Source organism: Engystomops pustulosus, chromosome 5 (genome assembly GCF_040894005.1).
Source record: "Engystomops pustulosus chromosome 5, aEngPut4.maternal, whole genome shotgun sequence".
NCBI lineage: Eukaryota > Metazoa > Chordata > Amphibia > Anura > Leptodactylidae > Engystomops > Engystomops pustulosus.
Genome location: NC_092415.1, coordinates 165,928,322 through 165,954,926, shown reverse-complemented (window position 1 = coordinate 165,954,926; position 26,605 = coordinate 165,928,322). Strand labels below are relative to the sequence as shown.

General features: G+C 41.9%; 2 protein-coding genes, 1 long non-coding RNA gene and 2 other non-coding genes across 8 annotated transcripts in view; 1 reads left to right on the top strand and 4 right to left on the bottom strand.

Annotated features, from left to right (window-relative positions):
* The window catches only part of HACL1 (2-hydroxyacyl-CoA lyase 1), a 23,818-nt gene extending 23,141 nt beyond the window's left edge, over positions 1 to 677 (bottom strand). The window contains exon 1 of the mRNA XM_072153688.1: positions 393 to 677. Coding sequence (XP_072009789.1) covers positions 393 to 662 — 270 coding nt within the window. The 5' untranslated portion in view covers positions 663 to 677. The remainder of the gene's footprint in view (positions 1 to 392) is intronic.
* On the top strand, positions 600 to 26,605 carry BTD (biotinidase). Of its 4 annotated transcripts, none has more exons than XM_072153691.1 (5): positions 600 to 673; positions 10,290 to 10,364; positions 18,545 to 18,777; positions 20,089 to 20,238; positions 24,202 to 26,604. In XM_072153691.1, exons 3-5 carry the CDS (start codon positions 18,568 to 18,570, stop codon positions 25,363 to 25,365), a joined length of 1,524 nt encoding a protein of 507 aa, XP_072009792.1. In that variant the 5' UTR covers positions 600 to 673; positions 10,290 to 10,364; positions 18,545 to 18,567; the 3' UTR covers positions 25,366 to 26,604. The 4 variants fall into 4 exon arrangements, with proteins under 4 accessions (XP_072009792.1, XP_072009791.1, XP_072009790.1 ...); XM_072153690.1 differs by having other exon boundaries at positions 611 to 684; XM_072153689.1 differs by lacking the exon at positions 10,290 to 10,364 and having other exon boundaries at positions 624 to 673; positions 24,202 to 26,605.
* LOC140134496 (U6atac minor spliceosomal RNA) lies at positions 1,068 to 1,194 on the bottom strand. The gene has a single exon (XR_011856322.1). It is a non-coding gene; the product is annotated as a U6atac minor spliceosomal RNA (small nuclear RNA).
* LOC140134497 (U6atac minor spliceosomal RNA) lies at positions 3,468 to 3,594 on the bottom strand. Its single transcript, XR_011856323.1, has one exon. It is a non-coding gene; the product is annotated as a U6atac minor spliceosomal RNA (small nuclear RNA).
* LOC140133465 (uncharacterized) lies at positions 6,793 to 14,254 on the bottom strand. Its single transcript, XR_011855898.1, has 3 exons — positions 14,097 to 14,254; positions 13,899 to 14,019; positions 6,793 to 7,147 (listed from the first exon to the last, which is right to left on the bottom strand). It is a non-coding gene; the product is annotated as an uncharacterized lncRNA (long non-coding RNA).

Genomic DNA, 26,605 nt, shown 5'->3' with positions numbered 1-26,605 from the left:
AAGAACCATTAACATGAACACTGCAAAATAATTTAAAGTGTGAACCATCCCCTAGTGTTGTGAGAATCCTGCTGCCACCAAAAGATCAGTGACAAATCCTAGGACTGAGCAGTCACAGTTTTTACTAGGGATCCACATCCTACATGAAAAGTAAAGATTTTCCATCATAAACCGACTCTGACCGACTAAGAAATAAAAAGGGAACATCATGCACAATGATAACTATATAATGATACATAGGAAGGAGTGCTACAGAAATGTAACATCATTGATCAGATGATGGACTACAGGTCTCAGCATGCACACTCTGCATTTGTCTACTATATATTAGTACTGCAGTGTTATGGCTCGTCTGCTGTCCAAGAGGTTCAGCAGCAGCTCAGTGATCTTACTTGTGCCACCAAGGCTTCAGCAATGATCTGTGCCCCGGTTACAGGCTCTGCTGCTGCCATGTCTCCTGCTCTGTGCACCCTGATCACTTCCTTGCTTTGCCCCTGTGAGACGTCAGAGCTGCCCGCACCGCGCCCCCTAGCGACCTGATTGCAGGAAAGCAAGTCACTGCACCAATCACAGACAAGGTACAGCCCCGCTCTGGTTATCCGAGCCAATACCTGAACTCTACCAGCAGGGGGCGAGGACGGGACAATGTCCACACACGGCATGTCGGTGAGGGGTGAGTGCGCGGTATGTAAAGCACATATCGGCTAATAATGATCGGGGGTCGTAGATTATCAGCGATTACACAACTGTAGTATGCTTCTTGTGCTGAGAATCTAGCAGCAGCGCCACCTGGCGCCCAGGTGACAATGTCAGGTACTTATGTGCCAGAACCCTGGTGTCCAGGGAGGACTGTCCTTGCATCAACACTGACCATGAGTCGCTGCAGAAGAGGGAGCGGGACTGCTGCAAGGGAAGAGAGAAAGGAACCCAAATATGTTAGTTTTTTGCAAAACTGAAAATGTCACTTTTAAAAGCAAATTCACAGTCTGATCTGTAGATGGAGGTTCCATGAGAACAAATAAACCACTGTAGAGGGCCGTGTCAGGAAGGGGTTAATAAAAATAGACAAAAAACATTGGTTAGAGATGCCACAGAGGTAGGTGGCCATGCCTTAACCGTATATGTGTTGTAGGCCCAGGGCCTCTTCCATCCTTGTCTAGGGGAGTGCTAACCTTCTCTCCTTTCATACAACACATGGTATACAGGGGCCTGTGCTGCATATATACCCCCGGCCACCATCATAGCCTCACATTAGGGAGACTTCTCATCACTGATGGATTCTCTATGTGTCATTATTCCCATCATCATCCACTTCACCCCACACCCAAAATATCTCTGCTATCCCCAAATACCTCTACAAACTCCTCCAGAAGTGTGCTAATTATACATGCGTATTGTACAGCCAATAGCAGCTAGGGGTGTGGCCTATGTAGCAGTCTGAGCCAGGAAGTTGTTCTGTCAGTTGCCACCAACTTATTAATGTCCAATAATAAACTTCTCTCCATGTTTCTGACAAAGTGGGAGGAGGGAAAGGGGATAAAGCCGCTAGCGGAGGGGCGGGAAGGGGGGATAAAGCCACTAGCGGAGGGGAAGGGGGGGATAAAGCCGCTAGGGGAGGGGCGGAAAGAGGGGGATAAAGCCGCTAGCGGAGAGGGAGGGGGGGATAAAGCCGCTAGCGGAGAGGGAGGGGCGGGGAGGGGGGATAAAGCCGCTAGCGGAGGGGGAAGGGGGGGATAAAGCCGCTAGCGGAGGGGCGGGAAGGGGGGGATAAAGCCGCTAGGGGCGGGAAGGGGGGGATAAAGCCGCTAGCGGAGGGGGAAGGGGGGGATAAAGCGGCTAGCGGAGGGGGAGGGGCGGGAAGGGGGGGATAAAGCCGCTAGCGGAGGGGCGGGAAGGGGGGATAAAGCCACTAGCGGAGGGGAAGGGGGGGATAAAGCCGCTAGGGGAGGGGCGGAAAGCGGGGGATAAAGCCGCTAGCGGAGAGGGAGGGGGGGATAAAGCCGCTAGCGGAGAGGGAGGGGCGGGGAGGGGGGATAAAGCCGCTAGCGGAGGGGGAAGGGGGGGATAAAGCCGCTAGCGGAGGGGCGGGAAGGGGGGGATAAAGCCGCTAGGGGCGGGAAGGGGGGGATAAAGCCGCTAGCGGAGGGGGAAGGGGGGGATAAAGCGGCTAGCGGAGGGGGAGGGGCGGGAAGGGGGGGATAAAGCTGCTAGGGGAGGGGCGGGAAGGGGGGGATAAAGCCGCTGGGGGAGGGGCGGGAAGGGGGGGATAAAGCCGCTGGGGGAGGGGCGGGAAGGGGGGGATAAAGCCGCTGGGGGAGGGGGAGGGGCGGGAAGGGGGGGATAAAGCCGCTAGGGGAGGGGCGGGAAGGGGGGGATAAAGCCGCTAGGGGAGGGGCGGGAAGGGGGAGATAAAGCCGCTAGCGGAGGGGGAGGGGCGGGAAGGGGGATAAAGCCGCTAGCGGAGGGGGAGGGGCGGGAAGGGGGGATAAAGCCGCTAGCGGAGGGGGAGGGGCGGGAAGGGGGGATAAAGCCGCTGGGGGAGGGGCGGGAAGGGGGGGGATAAAGCCGCTAGCGGAGGGGGAAGGGGGGGATAAAGCCGCTAGGGGAAGGGGGGGATAAAGCCGCTAGCGGAGGGGGAGGGGCGGGAAGGGGGGATAAAGCCGCTAGCGGAGGGGCGGGAAGGGGGGATAAAGCCGCTAGCGGAGGGGCGGGAAGGGGGGATAAAGCCGCTAGCGGAGGGGGAGGGGCGGGAAGGTGATAATTGTGCTAGCAGGGGGGCACAAAGGGGGATAACGCTACTAGGGTAGGGGGCGCAAAAAGGGATAATTCTGCTAGCGGAGGGGCGGGAAGGGGGATAATCCTGGGAGAGGTGGGACAGGGATGGAAGTTATGGGCATTTCCATCTCTCCTTAATTTTCATCCCCACATTAATGGTCTCTCTTCTTTGCATGGAGATGCTGCGGTGGGAGCAGTGAGGGGTGAAGGCTGCGCTGTATACAGAACTTGTAGCATAAATTACCATAGGAAAACCTAAACCACAGGTCAGTTGGCACTGTAGGTGTTTGTGTAGTGTCGCTGAGATTTGGATAATTTTCAGGTATTTGGCCTGGACATGTGATAAAAAATCCAGTGAGTGGCTCCAGAGGGACAGTCATGGATTTGGGGATCTGCCCATCCGTCCTGGTTTGTGGGAGGTAAGTGCTGGGAGTAGCTGCACCAACACTGAGCCAAAGCCATAGAAGGAGAGGAAGCAGGACTGCTGCAAGGGAAGGGAGAAAGGCACCCAAAAACATTGTGAAAATATCATTTTTTTTTTTAAGCAATGTCTATGAATTTGCTTATGTAGTAATATTAGATGACATAAATAAAAAAGCAAAAACACAAGTGGATCTATAAATCGAAGGCTCCATGAGAACAAATAAACCACTGTAGAGGGCCGTGTCAGGAAGGAGATAATAAAAATAAACCAAAAACATTGGTTAGAGATGCCACAGAGGTAGGTGGCCATGCCTTAACCGTATATGTGTTGTAGGCCCAGGGCCTTTTCCATCCTTGTCTAGGGGAGTGCTAACCTTCTCTCCTTTCATACAACACATTGTATACAGGGGCCTGTGCTGTATATATACCCCCGGCCACCATCATAGCCTCACATTAGGGAGACTTCTCATCACTGATGGATTCTCTATGTATCATCATTCCCATCATCCTCCACCTCATCCCACAATCGTATTCTACAGCCAATAGCAGCTAGGGGGTGTGGCCTATGTAGCAGTCTGAGCCAGGAAGTTGTTCTGTCAGTTGCCGCCAATTTATTAATTGTCCAATAATAAATGTATCTCCATGTTTCTGCCAAAGCGGGAGGAGGGGAAATAGCAATATGAGGGGGCACTGCTGGGAGGCTTTAATACTGTATGAGGGGGAACTGGGGGCACAATATCAGAGGGGCTATAATGTGACAGGGAGCTGGGGGACAGTATGTGAGAGGGAGATAGAGGAACAAAGGCTACATTCACACACATGTATGGGGGACATATATTCGGCCGATATATGTCCCCCATACACTTCTATGGGCTCATGGCACCGTATGGGAGCGGTACGATGCAGCACATGTGCGGCCCCGTACCGCTCCGTAGCCCGTAGAAAGATAGGACATGTCCTATCTTTTCCCGTTATACGGGGCCGTGCGCTGTATATTCCTGCAGCTCCTCTCCGCAGCGCCGTTGTATGCCTGCCGTACTACGGTACAGCGGGCATACATCGTGTGAATGTAGCCTAAGACGGAAATAAGTGTGGAAAATTCATTGGCTCCTTTTTAGTCCCTCTTTATCTCCTTCAAAAGTTGGTAAAGGGTAAGGCCCCTTTCACACTTGCGTTTTTCACGCACGTTTTCTGCGCGTGCTTTTGACGCGCTGAAAAGTCTGGGTCAGACTTGCATTTTTTTTCACACACACACACGCGTTTTTTTTTAACGCGCGTTTAAATCTCGACATTCTCTACTTTTGCAAGTCACGCGCGTGAAAAACGCACCATACAAGTCTATGGAGATGCATCAAAAACGCATTGCACTCTGAGACACATGCAAGTGCAATGCGTTTTTCACGCATCAATTGCCATAGAAAAGATAGAGCTCAGTCCCTCAGCTCATTACCTGCGCGTGAAAAACGCATTGAAATTGCATTGAAAACGCGCATGAAAAACTGAGACCCTGAACAAACTCTGACTGAAAACTGATTGCACTCTGATGCAAAATGTGCGTTTTTCACTGACCAAACCCTGATCAAACTCTGACGTGATCTGCAACGCAAGTGTGGAAGAGGCCTAAGTGCGCTAGTTTCCAGGGACCATTGGTTAAAGGGTTTTCCAACCCCCTCAGCACTGTATAACGCACATGCCCCTCACACTGTATAAGTCCCAACCCCCTCCCACTGCACTGTATAAATCCCATCCCCCCCTCTGCATTGTATAATGCCCCCCACCCGCACTGTATAATGCACATCCCCCCCCTGCAGTGTGTGACGCTTATCCCAAACTCCCAAATAGTGTAATTCCAGCCTTGTGTCCCTACGCACTACAATGCGCCACTAAAGTTGCTCAATCTCTTATGCCCTCAGTGCCGGCACATACAATAGGAGCAATGATTGTCTTGCATGTACATTAACATTATCAACACCTATAAGGTTTTTTTTTCTATTAGTGAAAATATAATACTCCTTAAAAATGGTAAGAGGAGTATTATTACTCAGTGCGACCCCTGCATACAGAACTGGATAAGTAGTACCAGGGGCGGACTGGGAATTTAAAGGGGCCCTGGAAAAAATGTAAATGTGGCCCCATTCTGCGGGCGGCGTGAAAACAACTAGGCAGGGCCATGTGATGTGGGTGGAGTTCCTAAACTCCACACGAACTGTTTAAAATTGTCTAAATCAACATGTACAGCCCAACGAGAGACACACACTGCCTCCCTTCTACAGGAATAAAGCTTCTTTTTTTAAAACAGCACAACTTAATACTGACTTATATATACAAAGAAAAAAACTACTACAATACCTTCTTCGTTAAACAAGAATGTAACTACTATAATACTGCCCCTAGGTAAAATATATTATAATACTGCCCCCTATGTACAAGAATATAACCACTATAATACTGCCCCCTATGTACAGGAATATAACTACTATAATACTGCCTCCTATGTACAAGAATATAATTACTATAATACTGCCCCCTATGTACAAGAATATAATTACTATAATACTGCCCCCTATGTACAAGAATATAACTACTATAATACTGCCCCCTATGTACAAGAATATAACTACTATAATACTGCCCCCTATGTACAAGAATATAACCACTATAATACTGCCCCCTATGTACAGGAATATAACTACTATAATACTGCCTCCTATGTACAAGAATATAACTACTATAATACTGCCCCCTATGTACAGGAATATAACTACTATAATACTGCCCCCTATGTACAAGAATATAACTACTATAATACTGCCCCCTATGTACAGGAATATAACTACTATAATACTGCCCCCTATGTACAAGAATATAACTTTTATAATACTGCCCTCCATGTACAAGAATATAACTACTATAATACTGCCTCTATGTACAAGAATATAACTACTATAATACTGCCCCCTATGTACAAGAATATAACTACTATAATACTGCCCCCTATGTACAGGAATATAACTACTATAATACTACCCCCTATGTACAAGAATATAACTACTATAATACTGCCCCCTATGTACAGGAATATAACTACTATAATACTGCCCCCTATGTGCAGGAATATAACTACTATAATACTGCCCCCTATGTGCAGGAATATAACTACTATAATACTGCCCCCTATGTACAGGAATATAACTACTATAATACTTTTTCAATATTCTTCTGCTCTATAACATGCTATTCCAATCTCTCTCTATCTATATATAAGTGTGCCTCTTGAACTTTTCTATTTCTAAATTGTACATATTGTCCTATCTGCAGGGAGCATGTTATATAGCAGGAGGCACTGAGCATTTTTGTATATAGTGCAGAATCATGTTATAGAATAGGAAACGCTGAGTATATTGTATAAAGTGTCCTAACTGCAGAAGCATGTTATAAAGTAGGATTAATCAATAAATTACAGGTATTTTAAGGAGATATCAATTGTCTTGGGGAAATTACATTTTATATGACCTTTAACCCTCACTGAATCTAAAGCAAACTGAAGTTCAGTAATTCAATATAATCTATATTAAAATGAAACAACAATAAAGGTTAAAAATTACAGCAAAGCTTTATTCCAGCAGATGAAAAAAAAATCTAATTTCTATCAACATAAAACATAAAAGAACCATATGTACATGATGTTACAAGGAAAACAATGCATAAGGAACTGGTGCTTGATACTGTATAGCAGCTTGCTGACAGATGCACGTATTGGACAACGTGCACATTTGCCTGTTGTTACTGCTCAGATGTCCACAATTTCGTTGTTGTCCATGAATTGTCGCAGGTTGCTGTACTTGGACTCTCCATTTGTTCTTAAGTCACTTGCAAGCTTGTCCTTGTTCCCAGGACTCATCACGTGAGATCCCCTTCCAGTGATATAAGACTTCAAGAACTTGAAAAACTATAGAGAAAGTTACTTTTTATTAAACACATGTAATGTTTTTTACAGATACTTGTAAATGGATTGTACAAAGATAGCAAGATATTCCCTATTCACAGGATAACATGCAAAATAGCAAGGGTCTGAGTGTTGGGACCCCCACTAATTACGAGAATGGGACCCCCAGTAATCTAGAGCACAGGGATCCCTTTCTGACTAATGGATGGATCGGCAGGTTCAACACTCCATTCAACAACATGGGAGCAATAGAAATTGCAGAGCACCGCACTTGACTATCTCCAGCACTTAGACAGCGAATGGGAATGCTGGAGATATCTGAGCGCTATGCTCAGCAATCTCAGATACTCCTACACTATTAAATGTAGCTTCTGGAAATATGTTACACCTACATCCATCAATTAGTGTGAACGGGACCCCCATTATCCAGGTTGCTGGGGCTTCTCATCTCATAATGGGTGAGCATCCAGACCCTCACCGAACAGCTTTTCTTTTTCTTTCTTTTTTTTTTTAAAGACAAAATTTGATTCAGAATTTTGAGAGGCTATTAAATTCTGTGTCTTTAGCTATAAGTATATAGTATATATAAGGTGCCCTAACGAGTCATTACAGTTAACTGTAATTACATTGTAGTTACATTGGTTTGCCTCACATTTTTGAGATGTTGAATGCATATGGTGGAGGCAGTACTGTCGGGGGGGATCAGGCATAACGGATGTTACAATCTATTGCTGAATGGTAACTATTAACCCATGTATGTCCACAGAGACATCAGACTCTATTACACAAATCTCATCCCCGTTCTGTAATATACACTGACCGGATTTTCATGTTTTTATACCCAGCATGTGAATTTATGTTACAGCTTATTAATACAGAAGGATGAACAGCTCATACTATCATTAATGCTCAATGAATTGGTTATAAATTCAGAAGTAAAACTACCACAGATGGGTCTATCTTTAGCGCATAAATGATAACTGTAGTAAATGGACTACGGCTCTGCATGGCTCATTAACATTTTCATACCATATCCTCTATATGTATTATGTAAAACAGATTATCCCACATTTGTTACGTGTTTATTAATCCTATTGCTTTTTTTTTTTCTTCTTGAATTAGGGTCCTGAGTAGAGATGAGCCGGGTGTGTCCTGCGTGACCCGGACATATTGCCTCATTGGCGGCCGTGCAGCATATACAGCAAATTTACGCCCTTCACTATTAGCCATGGCTGTGATGGCCAGGGCTAATAGCTAGACGCATCAATTTGCCAGATTGGCTGCATGTCCGCCAATCCGGCAATATGTCCGGGTCACGCAGAACACACTTTCAGTTCGGGTCCGCTCATCTCTAGTCCCAAGCTACCTGTTCCCCCTTCGCACAGTATAAGGCTACATTCGCATGAACGTGTGCCCGGCCATAGCCGGGAGAAGGGATGTTATATCTTTTCTCTGTGTACGGAGCGGTACGGTGCCACACACTGTGCGCCTATTGCTGTCTATGGGGGACATATGTACGGCCACAAGCTTGCTGCCATACATACGTCCCCCATACGTCCATGTGAATGAACCCTAAGAGTAGCGCCATTCACATTACCTACATCTGACTGTGAGTGGAGCAGCAGTGCACACACTCACCTGCATGGAAATGGAAATGAATTCCACATAAACCTGTTGCTTGTGTTTTCCATAGACCTATAAGTATTTCATCTAGTGATCTGGTAAACCAGATTATGCCGGTGTGTCTCCCACATAAACCAGGTTTTCCCAAGGTGGTGAATTTTACTGAATTTTTTTCAGATTTATTATGAATTAATTAATTGCATATCAGACTATAAATGACATGTTTCTTCTCATGTGTATAACATAGATATGTGATGTCCAATGTGCTTTAACACTTAAAAGGTTTGTCCACTTTACCTCATGTTTTTGTAATGTGTGTGTGTAGGTGGGGGGGCAAGATATCAGGTAATTTACCAATATACATCTGTAAAAATTTCTGCTCTGCTTTCTTGATATGTAAAGTGAAGCCTCCTGTCTTTTACCTCATCAGCCAAACATTCCTAACCATAAAATGGCTGCAGTTGGAGGGCCATGTGATCTCTATTTGTCCGTAAACAATCACCAGCTAGAGATCACATGACCCTCCATCTGCGGCCATTTTATGGTTAAGAATGTCTGACTGATGAGGTAAAGGACAGGAGGCTCCACTTTACATATCAAGAAAGCAGAGCAGAACTTTTAATAGATGTATATTTGTGAACTTTAATGGGTATTCTCATCTGGACATTCACATTTAGTTTAATTCATTTTCCATATGTAAACATTTCTTCAATTGGATGTTATTAAAAAATGTGTGAAGATAATTTCTTTTAAATGTAGCCATGTTGTCCCTTAGAAATTAGATAGCTTCCTCGGATATGACCACCTCACATTTTGGCAGCAGTGGCCAGACATGCGCTATTGAGCCCTGCCTGACCCCCTGGCTTCAGAGTTCATTACCACAGAACGGCTGGGGTACATGCAGTAACTCCCCCACATTTTATATACAAAAACCTTTTGTTTCTTTGTGCTATCCCTCGAGCAGAGGAGGCCGTATCCAAGGGCACAGTCTTGTTTCTAAGGGACCATTTAACTACATTTATGAGAAATTATCTTCACACAGGTAAAAAAATTTTTAATAACATCTAATTGAAAAAATTTATTTATGTCAGATTAATGAAATTGAATGTGAATGCCCGGACGAGAATACCCCTTTAATTTTCTTTCAGTCCTTATACTTTGTTTCCACAAAAATAAGATGTACCCTGAAAATAAACCTTAGCATGATTTTTCTGCCTTTTTGGAGTACTGCTGAAATAAAAGCCCTACTCCTAAAATAAGCCCTGGTTACAAATGGCTATATCTTCTGAGCCACAGGATTTTAAAGGGGAGACTACCTCCTTAATTTTGCAGAAGTATTGTGTTTCTAGGTGCCACACAAACAGAATATCCACAGTAACAGTCAGGAGTGTGATTCCTTATATACATATCTTTCTCCCTACTGTAATTCTAAATGTGAATATCTCTGTGAGACTAAACACACAATCCATGTTTGGTATTAAAGGGGAGATTTGCCACTTTAAAATGATAACTGTATTTCCAGGTGCCACAGTTTGACAAGAGGAACTCATTAAAGAAAAGTGCCATAACCAAGAAATAGGGTACAGTAATCCGAAAGGTAATATAAATCTTAAATTAAATGTAGGGTTTGGAGAGTGATGATGATGTTTCAGAAGATGATTACCGTATATACTTGTGTATAAGCCGAGATTTTCAGCACAAAAAATGTGCTGAAAAACCTCACCTCGGCTTATACACGAGTCAACTAAGGGGCAAACATAAAGGGGCAAAAAAATAATAATAATACTCACCCTCCGGTGTCCGGATCCTCGGCGGCAGCTCCCGTTTCTTGGCAGCGGCTCCGCTCCCCTCTTCTTTCTTCACTAGCCGGCAGTCGCGTCCATGCGATCTGCGGGCGGGCGCACACTATGATGCGGCGCTGTCGCCGCTGATGACGTCATCGGCGGCGGCACTGCTGCATCATAGTGTGCGCCCGCCGGCAAGTCGCATGGACGCGACTGCCGACTAGTGAAGAAAGAAAAGAGACCGGGAGCCGCCAGTGAAGAAAGAAGAGGGGAGCTGTCACCGAGGTTCGGAAGCCGCCGCCAGGACCGGGAGCCACCGCCGAGGACCAGGAGCCGTGCCGAGCATCAAAGGTGAGTATCGTTGGAGGGCGAGTATTAAGTTTGTTTTTTTTATTCACTTGGCATACTGGGGGCAGGCTGTATACTACTATTGGGGCAGGCTGTATACTGCTATTGGGGCAGGCTGTATACTGCTATTGGGGCAGGCTGTATACTACTATTGGGGCAGGCTGTATACTACTATTGGGGCAGGCTGTATACTGCTATTGGGGCAGGCTGTATACTGCTATTGGGGCAGGCTGTATACTGCTATTGGGGCAGGCTGTATACTGCTATTGGGGCAGGCTGTATACTGCTATTGGGGCAGGCTGTATACTACTATTGGGGCAGGCTGTATACTACTATTGGGGCAGGCTGTATACTACTATTGGGGCAGGCTGTATACTACTATTGGGGCAGGCTGTATACTACTTGGGGGCAGGCTGTATACTACTTGGGGCAGGCTGTATGCTACAGGGGGGAGGCTGGCTGTATACTACAGGGGGCTGGCTGGCTGTATACTACACCCTCGGCTTATACTCGAGTCAATAGGTTTTTCCAGGTTTTGGTGGTAAAATTAGGGGTCTCGGCTTATACTTGGGTCGGCTTATACTCGAGTATATACGGTACATAATTATATTTGAATAAATGTGGATTTTTGCTCTAGAAAATCTGTTATGACTTTCAATGGAACATGTCTTATTTTTAGAGAAACACAGTAGTTTGTAGCCCTATCAATGCTGATGGGTAGAGACCTAGCTGCAGTGATTCCTTGCTACCTTGCTTCCCTGCAAAAAGCTTCTAACCTGACGCTTCAGTAAGATTTTTTCCATTCTACTAAAACACAGAATTCTTGGATTTCAGAATGAATAGCAGTTTGCCCATGAAAGATAGATAGTTCTCAGATTTTAATTCCCTAGTGATGTTTACACAATAAATAATCATTTTAACCCCCTTACTTTACAATTTTATTGCTGTTTTAGCTCCTATAACTCAGGGATGATCAATGTAAAATTCCGGGGAGTAGATGTGGACTCTCTAAGCAGAAACTTAATGATTCCTTTGTGTTGTGAGATGCTGTGAGCTGACAAGGTGGTTAGATTATCAGTACAGGGTTTATCTACACTTTTTATTTAGCTTCTGAACATTGTACTAGTATCTGACACATAAAAAAAAGAGATGAGACAGATCAGAGATGATGAGATCCATGAGATGGATATAAAACACAATGATACTCTCAACTCTGCTAATTCACCAATAACACACACATGGTCAACTCTGCTCTATGCAATCCTCCCAGATAAAGACCTTATCTTGCCTCTAGCTAACCTCTACATGCTGCTGCTTGCTGGCAGGAAATGCCTGTGTCTGAGCTGTTCTTTTAATGCAGGAGGGAGGGGCAGGAGGCAGAGACCTAAGCAGTGTGCAGACAAGAGAAGCTATTCATGAGATGAATCCGACCATAGTCTGAAGATTTATGGTCAAATCCAGGGACAACCAAAATTGTTAACACCAGGTTTTTTTAGAGACAGGTTGGAATTATATCTGTGAAATGCTGTATTTTTGTTAATAAAAGTGAATTAGAAAATGTGTTATTTTGTTATCCGGAGTATATTTAAGAATCTTGTCTTCGTGGGAATACCCCTTGATAGAGAAGAGTGGGAGGTTGATAAGACCAAAATATAGTAGTCAAAGATTCGCTTTGCTTTGATAAGATAGGTTACAATGTTACTACTATGTTTTACCGAGTATGCTAAGTTCCTTTAAAGAGATTTTGAACATTCCAGAACAATCTGGTAAAATGTAGTGTGTTGTAATATCTGATGAAATCTCGGGCAAATGCAATTGCAGATAACAGGAATTATTATATGGATACATTATAATTAGCCACTCGTTTACAGTATTGTTATCTTGAGTTTCCGTAAGAAAATAACCTATTATGAGACTATCTATTATGTTGGCAAAATTTTTGAATAATGTCCTCATGTATGTGGAGTTGTGGAGATATTATTGTAGTGATGTTCCTATTTACTGACTTCACCCAAAAATAAAGGAAGTCAAGAGCAATTAAAACACACACATACATGTGTATATATAGCATAGTATATGCTATATATATATATATATATATATATATATATATATATATATATATATATATATATATAGGCAGTCCCCGGGTTACATACAAGATAGGGTCTGTAGGTTTGTCCTTAAATTGAATTTGTATGTAATTCGGAACTGTATATTTTATCATTGTAATCCCAGACAGAACTTTTTTGGTCTCTGTGACAATTGTTGGGTTGTCATAAGAATCAATATTAACACTAAAGCTTCATTGCAGACATCATTTATAACTGTTATAGCTGATCATTGTAGCCTAGGACTAAAGTACAATAAATAACCAATATCCAGAGGTCCGTTTGTAACTAGGGGGTTGTATGTAAGTCCGGTGTTCTTAAGTAGGGGACCGCCTGTATATATATACATACATACATACATACTTAGTAGTTGTACTGTTTCTTTGAGACTACTATTTGCTGCCTGTGTATGACTTGTCTTGTATAGTATCATACTGCTGCCTCGACACCTTACACATCCAATCCCACAGCTCTGGTCTATACATGTGTGTATATATAGCATAGTATATGTATATAGTATATATACATAGTAGTTGTGCTGTTTCCTTGAGACTACTATTTGCTGCCTGTGTATGACTTGTCTTGTATAGTATCATACTGCTGCCTCGACACCTTACACATGCCAGTCCCACAGCTCTGGTCTATACATGATCCTACAGTAATGCAATACTTATTTAACCATTATTCTTTTAATAAAACATACCTTATACTGTCAACTCTTTATCTTCTTATCTGCTCAGTGATTACTAGTACATTGCTGTTGCATATAATGTATCATTTATAACATAATGGAATTTTATGTCTACATCCTATCACTAAAATGCTTAGACAGAATAACGTAACATCCATCAAAATGACTCAAAATATTAAAAAAAAAGATATCATTACCAAATCCCTGTTGTATGGATTTCCCAAAGATTTCCATTCTCTTTCTTGGGAGGACTGAGCAGCTATGTTTGCAATAAGTAGAGAAAGTATATAGGCTGCTATAACATGGGTTTCTTTCATCCTAATAAGATAGGAAAATATACATAGGAATGTAAATTCCATATAAGATCTGATCTGCAGATGTATATAGTATCTTACCTTCTGAGAAGCAGCAGCTGCGCCTGTGTGTCCAGCACTGCCTCCTTGTCATCCGCTCCACAGAGTGACAGCACATTCACTGACTCAATTTATATGTCTTAATGACAATACGCTTCCCACACTGAAGTTGTGTGAGGATGAGCCGGATCAGTTGACCGGCTTTGTTCACCCACAAATGGAGCGGCAATTACAGCTCTTTGAGATTATTTTTAATGAGTAAGAGGGATGGGGGGGAAAAATGGAAAAAATCTCCGGAAAAAAAGCAAAGTTTTCTGAAATGTCTCATTTGACAAAACTTTGAGAGCCCACTTATGTCTGGAGAGGTTGTTCACTCTTACGTCATAGACGCTCTCTTCAGCGATGTGTCTTTAAAAACCAAGGAGCGTAGAAGTGCTGTTACAATTTAATGATTTCAGTCATTTTCATGTAAGGCTAATGTGCATTTCTAATTTTAACCCCTGATCTGCTGATGAGGATCTAACCATAGGGAGATAGTTGTACTGTGAATTAGAATGAATCATATAGAGGGTGATGATGATTTTTCTACTATTCTTTGTAGCGTATACAGGCGGTCCCCGGGTTACATACAAGATAGGGTCTGTAGGTTTGTTCTTAAGTTGAATTTGTATGTAAGTCGGAACTGTATATTTTATCATTGTAATCCCAGCCAGAACTTTTTTGGTCTCTGTGACAATTGGATTTTAAAAATGTTGGGCTGTCACAAGAATCAGGATTAACAATAAATCTTCATTGCAGACACCTTTGCTAACTGTTAATGCTGTTTATTGTAGCCTGGGACTAAAGTACAATTAATTACCAATATCCAGTGGTCCGTTTGTAACTATGGGTCGTATGTAAGTCGAGTGTTCTTAAGTAGGGGACCGCCTGTAGTACTAAAACTAAGGTCTTCTATAAATGACATAAAATATACAGTGAATAATAGGGGACGGTTAAAAGGGCATTGCACTTGTCATCTCTCCAGAGTGATGTCCATATGTCTGGATACAGTGCCGGAGTTCAGGATCCTCAAACATGACAGCATATTTTTAGTATTGTTTTCCAATGTATATCAGATGCCTCCCAGTGTCACCCTACTCATCACTTACATTATAAAGCCCACAGCATGTGGTTACACCTAGTACAGGGCAATACAGACATTTATTGTAGATCAAATTGTGTATGTTCATAAATATGTGCTTACTAAATAACTATAAAATAATCACATAATAATAATTCCACAATATATAAACATTACAAAGAATGTGCATTGGTTTTAAAAAAATATCAGAAAAATCTGGGCATTTGTAACATCCATACCATCATTGCCTTCTTTCCACACAATGTGACTTAGAAGGTATTATTTTCCTCTGTGTTTAGTGTGTGTGATCTGTGAGGTTGCTGCTGTATTGGGCCTTATTAAACCACATTCCCGGTACCTCTGCAGCTCAGCTATGGTTACCTTGAGTGATGGACGGCCAGTCCAGTCAGCTGATGGGGCGGCGTCCAGGAACTCCTTTATATATATCTGCCCAGTTTCATTACACAATGCTGGATTTACTAGTCTTCGGATTCCTTTCCCTATTTCTGTTTGCTATCGCTTTGCTATAATGTGTATCCGACCTCTGCTTTTTGTATGACCCTTCTTGTTGTTTGATTCTGTGCTTTGCCACCATCTTGGATTTGACTGACTTTGCTTGTCTGTCTGTTATCTGCTGCCTGTTCCCTTTGTGTTTGGTCCTCTTTTATGTGCATTTAGTCAGTGTAGAGTTTGTCGACCAGTAGTCCTTAACCAATAGAGTTGCAAGGGTTGTTAGGTCGGCGACAGGGGTTGTGATTGAGTCTGTGGTCTGCAACTCCTTCTCTACATTGACAGCATACTATAGAATTTCTTTTCAGATTAAAATTTGCATCCATCTATTGTAAATTCACTGTAGAAATACTCCATGTTCCATTTTATTACATTGGGTTATTTTGGAGTAAAACCTATAGGTGGATCCCTGTTACTTATTGCATATTTTCATAAACTGTAAGCTCCCCCTAGTGGTGGGGGCAGATAGAGAAAATATAACATATGAACCTCAAAATAATATCCATAGTTGGAAGTTTCCTTAAATTGCTGAGTTGGCCTAACCTTTCTAAATTAAGAATCCTTTATTTATATAGCGCACATAGACTACGCATTGCTGCACAGAGTTTGCCAAATCGGTCCCTTTCCCCTGACTCTGCTTCTTTCCAGTCCCTGCCTTGTGGGATCGAAAATAGTGATGATCCTTCTTCTGATAACCGAGACATCCCTTATTTTCCTAAAATTCAATTATATTGTTTCTTGGAAATGCACTGCTATAAATTATATCCATATAACTTTCATGTTTTCTTTTACATGATGTCTTCCAAATATAAATGAGTTAGAATCCTTTCTACCGCGAGCATTACATAGGGACAGAACAGGTAAATATGTGAACAGTAGCATATTGATTTATATTTTATATATTAATACACACAAAATACAGGCAGTTCCTGGGTTAGGTACAAGATAGGTTCCATAGGTTTGTTCTTAAGTTGAATTTGTATGGAAGTTGAAACTGAACATTTTATGATTGTAGATCCAGACAAAAAAGTGACAGTTGGATTTTCTAATTTTTTTGCTGTATTGGGACCAGAGGTTATCAATAAAGCTTCATTACAGACACCTTACAGCTGATCATTGCAGCTTGGGACTTTTACTAGGGGTTGTCTGTAAGTCGGGTGTCCTTAAGTAGGGGACCACTTGTACATACCCAAAGCTGTCTCCCACTTTGAAAGCCTGTGGTGTTGAGTCCATAGGTAACCAGTATGCAGCTTAGTGGAAAGGTCGTACATTTCTAAGATGGGAATATGTTCATACAGTACAATACTCTAGTACACATGTCTGCCATGCTTCTATTGTGAGATCTTAGTGCAACCTTTCTAAATAATGGTGTCACAGTTGATAATGATGAGGCTTCTTTACACGGAAGACCTGTAATAACTGATAAATTATATAAAATTGTGATGAATTCAGCAAATGAGTTGAATGATGTAATAATAATCATACTGTACTTTTTCGGACCATGCTGACATTTTCCGATAATGTGGTTGGTGTTCCTTTGAATTGAGAGATTACAGAAATAAGTCCAATAATTCTATAATACAAATTACATAAAATGACCTACTGGTAATTAGTTTGTGCTTTGACCAGAAAATGTTTTGTAAGGTCATATCAATTTCGACATGAACAACCAACAATTTTCAAGCCAGCCTTTGTGGTAGTTTTAAAGAAAAAGAATTAAAGGACATCTACCATCAGTTTACTGATAGTAGAGGTGTTCTTATAAGAATTCCACAATTAAGGGAACAGAGAGTTATAAAATTTATGCTAATAACCCTGTGGTGCTCAGGCTACATCACCCAAGTGCCTCAAGGAGCCTAATATTTTTCCCGGATAACATATCTGCTTGTGGTTTGTAGCTTGCAGCTTCTCTTTCCGCACAATGTGGTGCTGGCAGGAATAGAATCAGTGTATGTGTCTGAGCTCCGTGCAGGGGGCGTGGCTACAGGCACAGAGCAGAGAGAGACAGAAACTCAGCAGCAAGGAACTGTCAATTTGTTGAATAGCCTGCCTCAGGCGCTGGTCACAAGAGGGACAGCAGAGAGCTTCAAGAAGGGTCTAGATGGCTTTTTACACCTAAAAAAACATTGATGGTTATGTTATGTAGAATTGTTTCCCCTAAATCCCTTCCTCATCCAATCCCTTCCCTTCCTTGGTTGAACTTGATCGACAAGTGTCTTTTTTCAACCGTATAAACTATGAAACTAAGGAGTCACACAGGAATCCAAGACGGTGCCCCACCCTACCCTAAGTCAGAAGTTACAGGGTCGTGTCTAGGGGCAGCTGAAATTGTGTTCACCAGGACTGATAGAGACAGGTTGGAATTATATCTGTGAAATGCTGTATTTTTGTTAATAACAGTGAATTAGTGAATGTGTTATTTTGCTATCCTGAGTACATATAAGAAACTTGTCTTCATGGGAATACCACTTTAATGCTGCAGGAAAGAGACAGGTGTGGGGCTTAATCCCAACAGCATCGCCGCCAGCTAAACCCATGTTCACACTGCAGTCACTCTGAAAGACACAAAGGTACAATCAGCGCCTGCACAGGCGCATACCACAGACAGAGGATGACACAGACACAGATGTTACAGCTCCTATTCTGCACCGCTTTACAGGTCATGGGGTACATATACAAAAAAAATTAAGATATTACAGAGTAATAACATAGTCAAAGAACAGGAATGAGTTTCCTACTCAAAGAGCTTACAATCTATGATTGATGATGTAACACAATGGGGACAGTTATTAAACTGGTGGAGCGGTGCACATGTTTATAAATTTGGATTATTTGCTGATTTTGTCTTTTCTTTTTGTAGACACAACTCATTATAAGACAGATATGGGCTTCAAAGTGGTAATGCAGTTTCTCTGCTGCTGGTATACGGCACATGTAGCCAAAGCAATACAATACTACACTGCCGCCGTGTATGAGCACCATGCTATACTGAACCCCAACTCAACACATCTGACCAGTCGAGAATTTGCATTGGAGTTTATGTCCAAAAACCTAGATATTTATGAACAACAGGTCATTGCCGCTGCTGAAAGAGTAAGTGATCTGTGATCGTCATGAGACCAAAATTAGGATTTCCATCCCAAAATTTAAATGTGGTATTATTATTCTCAATACAAAAATTAGATTTTGCCTTACAAAACCCCTGCAAGAATATAAAGAATTTCAATAGTCTGGGGGGGGGACACTAAAGGGCAATGTTCAGTGCCATGTTTTCGGGAGGAGTATAATGTTCCATACAATTTCAGTATTGAACTGAACTTAACAGGTTCCACCATCTCTAAATATGACTAAGTATAAATGAAATTCTAGGTTGTAGTGGTATAATGCCCGTGCACAGTGATTACTTACTTGCCACCTACCATTGACCTCAAGTAAGGGAACTTTCTTAATGTGTCAGGGTCCCCTCCAGCAGTATTACAGTTTTTCTCTTATCATCCTACTTCAAGAAAAGACTCACATGTATAAATACACAAAACCTTTTTCTAAACTTTTAACTGCCTGTACAGATGATGCCACTACTGGCATTGAAGGCATCTCGGGTTTGTAGTGAGAGGGATGTAGGATCTTCTGTTAATTGCCGTCGTGAGCCACTTGGCTTGTGATGCCAACATTTTATATTTACAACAATATTTTCTTGGATCATTGGTGGAAGCATATGGTAACCGGTGCTTTGAGGCCAAGGAAAATGTTAAATGTTTGTCATCAGCTGAAGCAGTGCAATACAGACTAACTAAATCCAGATCACAAATATTTTTAGCATTTTGTTTTCTCACTGACATGAGTATCATACAGCAAGTCTTAACTATAGTACAGAAGTGGAAAGAACTGTTGTAAGTTTCATAGGATGTTTCTGTGGCTAGTGAATAGAGAGGACCACACAAAGTAACTTCCATGACCACCTCTCCACTCTTTTTCTGCCTGGACACCTCACAAAGAAGCACCATGGTTAGGGACACCCATCCTTCTTGCCACCTTTTTTCTGGAAAACCATGTGGGGTCCAGGGAACAGGTGACAGAAAAGAAAAACATCCTTGCCCTCTTCCAGTTCCCAAGTTACTCCCAATTTTGGCTCTGGACTGGCCTGACATTCCAGGTGGTCAGGAGACCTGCCTTAAACAATGAGTGCGCTCCTCCAACCTGGGAACAATAAAGGTTAGATAATTAGTCCAGTAGCCAGAGGAAGTCATATCCAGGATGGCCATTCATTGGCTGTAAGTTGGAAGTGCAGGAACAATGAGGAAACCAGGGAATTCCTGGAAAACCGCTTTAAAATGTAGTCATGGTTTTGCTTTTGATATTTTGGTACAGTGAACTCTGTTATCATGACATTTTTTTTCACACCAGGGTGTTGAAATCATTGTCTTTCCTGAAGATGGAATCCATGGATTTAACTACAGCAGAGCATCCATCTACCCATACTTGGATTATCTTCCTCCTCCAGATTTGTTACCCTGGAATCCATGCCATGAGCCGGACAGGTTTCAGGACACTGAGGTCAGAGATTATTGGTAATACATATATTTAGTGCATATAATAATGTTCTCTTTTTTTCCCTAATGCCAGACATCCTTCTAGAAATTTGCCTGTGCCTGTATCTAATGCACATTGGGGGCAGTGACAATACTTGGATAGCAAATATTGAGCAAAAGAAGGATTAGGCATATTGGAATTTAACATGCCCAATCCTTTATTTACCTCCCCATAGAAATCTCATTTAAGCTTACCACAAAATATTTCAATACTGACATTTTAAGTAGAAAGTAAAGTCTTTAATTTTAATGATTTTTGCACTGTTTGATAGCTAGACTTGTAGTTTCAGAACTGCCGATCACACCGATGTTCAGCAGTGTAAAGAATAGGGGTAACTTTTGAGTGTTCTTTGAAAGCCATGACTTGTAATCATATATATTGTGGCAGATTTATCAAGCTGTCTGAAAGTCAGAATATTTCTAGTTGCCCATGGCAAACAATCACAGCTCAGTTTTCATTTTACCAGCGCTCATGAATATTTTAAAGGGGAGCTTTGATTGGTTGCCATGGGCAACTAGAAATATATTCTGAAATTCAGACAGCTTGATAAATCTGCCCCATTGTTTGAGTATTTTATAATATTTACATACATACAATGTAATGTAATGAGACTGCTTAAAGGGGTTTTCCCAAAAAGAAAAGTTAGGCCCTATGCAAGGGATAGGGCCTAACTTGCTGATCAGTAGGGATCTCAGTGATGAGACCCCCACAGATCACGAAAACATGGGGTTTGTCGGACCCCTCTTTGCTCCGTCAGACTAATGGAGCAGACGGCCGCGCATGACCGTTCTGCTCCTTTAATCTATATGGAGCTGACAGAGATCGCCCCCGATCTCCATCAGCTCCATAGAGATTAATGGAGCAGAGCGGTCAGGCGCGGCCATCTGTTCCATTAATATGACGGAGCGACGAGCACTGAGACCCCCACTGATCAGCAAGTTAGGCCCTATTCCGTCGATGGGGCCTAACTTTTCTTTGTGGGAAAACCCATTTAAGTGGATCTTGTTATTTCGATATGACATAAAACTCATGTTGGTCGCTAGACACCCCATTAAGGGATACCTGTCAGGATGATTTGGGACACTAAAACAACTAAATGGGCTCTTGGTTTGGTATCCCAAAACTCACTATTAAATCTGTGGCCACTATTAAAAAAAACCCAAACTTTTATCCTTTTTTAAACTTTTAGTAAAGTCAACGCAGTACACTCCAGCCTCTTTGTGCATGCGCCGTATCTACAACACATGCGCAGTGAAGCTGGGTTTTACTAAGTTGGCTTCATCGAATCATTGTACATACGCCAAAATCTACAAACTGAGGTAATTATAAATGCTGACACGGAGAGAGATAATACAGGGTGATTTGAGTCATTAGAGCATCGGTACATAAGGACATGTGGGTGGTTTAGTGTCGTAGGTCTTCTTGTTATCGTATAATACAAGAAGACTTTCTTTCCAGACCCCATAATAAGACTACTATGGCATGTCATAAAGGTTAATATTTTAGCATCGCTTCCAGTGTACTATATTGCACTACATTAATATCCATACTCAGGCTCAATATACTTGTAGAACATACTCCATGTTCTGAGCTTATACTCCAGCATCACTAAACAGATGCAGAGTAGTATCTGATAGCCCCCACTCTTTCAGGTATGTAACACTCAAGATAAAAGGTGGAAATTGTATAGGCTGTAAACAAATTTCTGAAGCTTTGATTCAGTGATAACATGCTTGTCTAATATCATTACCGACATCAAAGCCAATGAACGCTTTAGAGGCGCAGTGTGCTCAATTGGATGCTACGCTTATGTTCTTAGTTTCATTTGTCTAAGTGCAGATAAAAGAAAGGAACATGTCATAGACAAACCAATACAAGCAGAAAGAGGTTCCTTTGTGCTTCCCCTAAATATTAAATTTCCATTTGTTTCTGTATTTCTTACTATTTACAGCATTTGAACTGTGCAATATATTTTATGGTGTGTCAGATTATAGTATATCATTTACCTAAAGCCTCTATAATGAGATTTGTAGAGGGCACTAATACGGGTATGTTAAACAGAACATATTTAAATTAAAACATCATTAAAAACTATGGTTAAAAGCATTGCCCTTATCCCTAAATGGTTCCTTTCCATGGCTGCAATGTAAAAAAAAATACTTTGTAAAATTATATACAACTCCAATCACACTACATGAGTCCTGCATAGTAAATTTTACTTGCATTGCCCTCACTTATCTCACTTCCAGGACATCCTGCTTTGTGAAACATTGAGAGAGTTCTGTCACATCATCGGTATATAATATCATGTGACCAGGGTGATGTTATCTAAGGTCTTGTTAGATTTGCATCATCTACCCTATGTTTGTATCTGATCTCATGAAATCACAGCAGCCTCCATGGGCTTCTACTCCTCCCCATCCTCCATTTTCTGATTTTGTTTGACCAGATACAATACATGGGGTAGACGTTACAAATGTTATTGGGTAGAGGACGTCAGCCTGGTCACATGACATGCTGAGAAGGGACATGGAAAGGAGTAGATGGAAGGGGCTGGCCGAGCATGACACCGCCCCTCTGATGTCAGGTAATATAAGATAAAGTTGATTTATGGGGATGTAAGGGAACATTTTTTAGCTACAAGAAGGATGTCTGTTAATAGAGCTCTATGAGAACCTGTCTCTAGCTGTATTTGTGAAAATGTTTGGGTATCAAGACCTAAAAGGCAGCTCTGTGCACAATTCTGCAGCATAAGAATGACTTAAAAAACAAAGTGATAAATGTATTTAGCCGCTGACAATTGCCCTAATTATACATCAGAGGTTATGGCAGCAAATAAGAACAAGGAGTCCTTTAAGTGGTTATATGATCTCAGCATCATCATATCTGCCTGGGGAGATAGGGTTGCACAAATCCTTCTATCTGTTTCCCAAGATGTTTGGAACAACCTCCCTGCTGTGTTCCTTCTCTGTACAAGTGTTCCTAGGAGAATTGATGCTATTTTCACGCCAAAGGGTATTAAAAGGTATTACATTTACATTTCCCTGTTGTTCATTTACAAACATAAACTTCTTTTTTTAGAAGATTCTTACATTTTTACATTTCAACACGTGCATTAACTTGCACAGTAATGTACAACAAAGTTTAAACGGGTTGTCCACAATAGTTCCAACTACCTGAGTCCCCTTCCCCTCAGTTAGATAACATATGGTAGACAGGAGGAGTGAGCAGGGGAGAGGCAGAGAGAGATGAATGAGTGAGTAGGAAGGGAGGATGACAGGTGACCTTTAAATTGGAACATGTTGGCACCATGTGATAAATAAGTGAGTATTGGTTGTAGTCATTTCATTCGGTTTAAAAGGTCACTGATCTAACATCAGTGACTATTTTTATTATTATTTATTTTTAATATTATTAATATTATTTATTATTATTATTATTTTATTTTTAGTGCTTATTATAAAACTAACATCACTGATTATTTTTCATACTTCAAATCTTCAATTCATCTTTTTTAAGCATATCATGATATACAGGCAGTCCCCGACTTATGGACGACCCCTGGTTACAGACGGACCCCTCTGCCCACTGTGACCTCTGGTGAAGCTCTCTGGATGCTTTACTTTAGTCCCAGACTGTAATGATCACCTGTAAGGTGTCTGTTAGTAAACGTTATAGTAATCCTTGTTCCAATAAAAGCACAAAATTTAGAAAATCCAATTGTCACTGGGACAAGTAAAAAAATTGTCTAGAGCTACAATTATATATATACCTGTTCCAACTTACATACAAATTGAACTTAAGAACAAACCTAAAGTACCTATCGTGTACATAACCTGGGGACTGACTTTATATTATCTTTGAAATTATAAAGTTAGAACCAAAAAAATGTTAAATATTTTGAAAGATCTTCTCTATTATCCACAGGTCCTCAAGAGACTTAGTTGCATGGCAGCAAAAAGTGGCTTGTTTGTGGTTGTGAATCTAGGAACTAAGAGGCCTTGTGAATCCCTGGACCCCAAGTGCCCACCCGATGGAAGATACCATTTTAACACAGATGTGGTGTTCAGTGACAAGGGTGCACTGGTTGCTAGTTATTTCAAACTAAATCTATATTTTGAATTTGGCTTTGACACCCCCCCGGATGTCCAGTATGCCGTGTTTGATACACACTTTGGCAGGTTTGGACTCTTTACTTGCTTCGATATCTTGTTCCATGAGCCAGTTGTGAATCTCATTGAAAAGTATCAGGTGAAGCATCTCCTGTATCCCACAGCTTGGATGAATCAGTTGCCTTTACTTTCTTCCATTCAGATACAGAGAGCATTTGCCACAAGTTTCAATGTCAACATCTTAGCTGCAAACATCCACCATAAAACACTGGGAATGACTGGAAGCGGGATATTCAGTCCTTCAAACTCTTCCTATCACTATGATATGGACACCGAACAAGGTCATCTCATTGTTGCCAAGGTCCCAGTGAATCCATCAGAAGAAATGTGTCCAGGACATGATGAAAAGGTTTCATCTAAATACAGTGACTTTATGAATAGCGCTAAGAGTTGTGACCAAATGGACAAGACCGAACATTTCATGGAATCACAAGGGAAGCATCAGGAGGCTTCCTTCCACGGCAGAATGATGTATGACAACTTCACTTTCATTCCACTAAAAGACAATGAGGGAGAGGTTCATGTATGTGCTGGTACATTGTGTTGTTACCTCTCCTACCAAAAACACAAATTGGCTGATGAGCTTTATGCCCTTGGGGTATTTGATGGCCTGCACACCGTACATGGCACATACTCCCTTCAGATATGTGCACTGGTTAAATGTGGTGGTCTCCGTACAGAAACTTGTGGTCAGGAAGTGACAGATGCCAACAGCACCATGAGCTTCCGGCTATGGGGTAGATTTACTACCCAATATATATTCCCCATGATAGTGACATCGCAAGTCACTTTACAATTACCAGATCACTGGGGCTGGAGAGACCAGAATTGTTATATGGAAAAGACCAGACTGGAATTGGGGTTAGTGACTGCAGCACTGTATGGGAGATACTACGAAAGAGACCGTATTTTACACTAACATCGGCTGCCTTAGAATGTCATGAACGGTATTATCCAATATTCCCTGTAATGCCCCATTACTTTTTTGTAATGTTCAGGACTGGCACCAGTACTTGGCATTCCTGAGCAAGTGCCTGGGCTCAGAGCTGCTAGGGGAGCCACATAAGGCTGTACCTAAGGACTGGTATGATAAACTAGGAAATATTTTAGGGAACAGGAATCTGTTTTAGTTCCTGAATTTTTAATGCCGCCATGTGGGTTCACTACAAAGGGGCCCATTGAGGCTTGGTCCCCAGGGGCCTACAAACCTGGAGCCGACCCTGGTAATGTTAATAAAGGAATGTTAAGGGGAAATATAACTTATTATTTACTATCTGGTCATTGTACTTTAATACAAGGAACACCACACTTCTCTTGTTTCCTTGTAACAGCGCAGCGACGAGCGCAGCATAGAGGCAGAAAAGTAATTGATCCGGGGGCCCGAGTGGGCCCCTCCAGTACCCCGGGGCCTCGGCACATAAGCCAATAAAGATCTGCACAATCTTCAAAAATATATGCAATATATGGATATTGTACAAACTGACTGCAAAACTTTACATGGTGAGGTGTAGCCTCTCTAGGCTGTGGGAACAAAGGCACTCAACACCCCAGTAGCCTCTGCCATCCCACCTATGTGCGCATGCTCGCGTTTGGCACATTCCTTCCCTACCAATGCTGGCGGCTGCCACAATATGTGCGTGTGGTGAGGAGCGGGTCCAAAGCGCAAGCATGTGCAGGTAGGCAGGACAGCAGAGGCTAATGGGTGTGGAATAGCCCCACGGTCCAGAGAGGCTACGCCACATCCCAGTAACCTCTGCCAAAAATTAGAATTTTAGTTAACCCCTTAAGGACGCAGCCATTTTGTAGCTTAAGGCTCAGCCCGATTTTTTGGATTCTGACCTGCGTCGCTTTATATGGTTATAACTTTTGAACACTGTTACTTATCAAAGCGATTCTGAGATTGTTTTTTCCCCACATGTTGTACTTCATTTTAGTGGTAAATTCTGGCAGATAAGTTTTGCGTTTATTTACAAAAAAAAGAAAATATGATAAATTTTTTGAAAAATTTGCCATTTTCGAAATTCTAAATCATTGCGTTTTCAGGCAGATAGATTTACCACCTAAATAAGTTGCTGAATAACATTTCCCATTTGTCTACTTTACATTTTCATAATTTCTGAAATGTTTGGATAATTTATTTTGATGTCACGCGGCTTACA

Excerpts from the sequence above, each read along its gene's own strand:
- BTD (XM_072153689.1), top strand. The coding sequence starts at position 646 with ATGTCCACACACGGCATGTCGGTGAGGG. Across the intron at positions 18,778-20,088 it reads TCATTGCCGCTGCTGAAAGA|GGTGTTGAAATCATTGTCTT; the intron begins GTAAGTGATCTG and ends TTTTCACACCAG. Across the intron at positions 20,239-24,201 it reads ACAGGTTTCAGGACACTGAG|GTCCTCAAGAGACTTAGTTG; the intron begins GTCAGAGATTAT and ends TATTATCCACAG.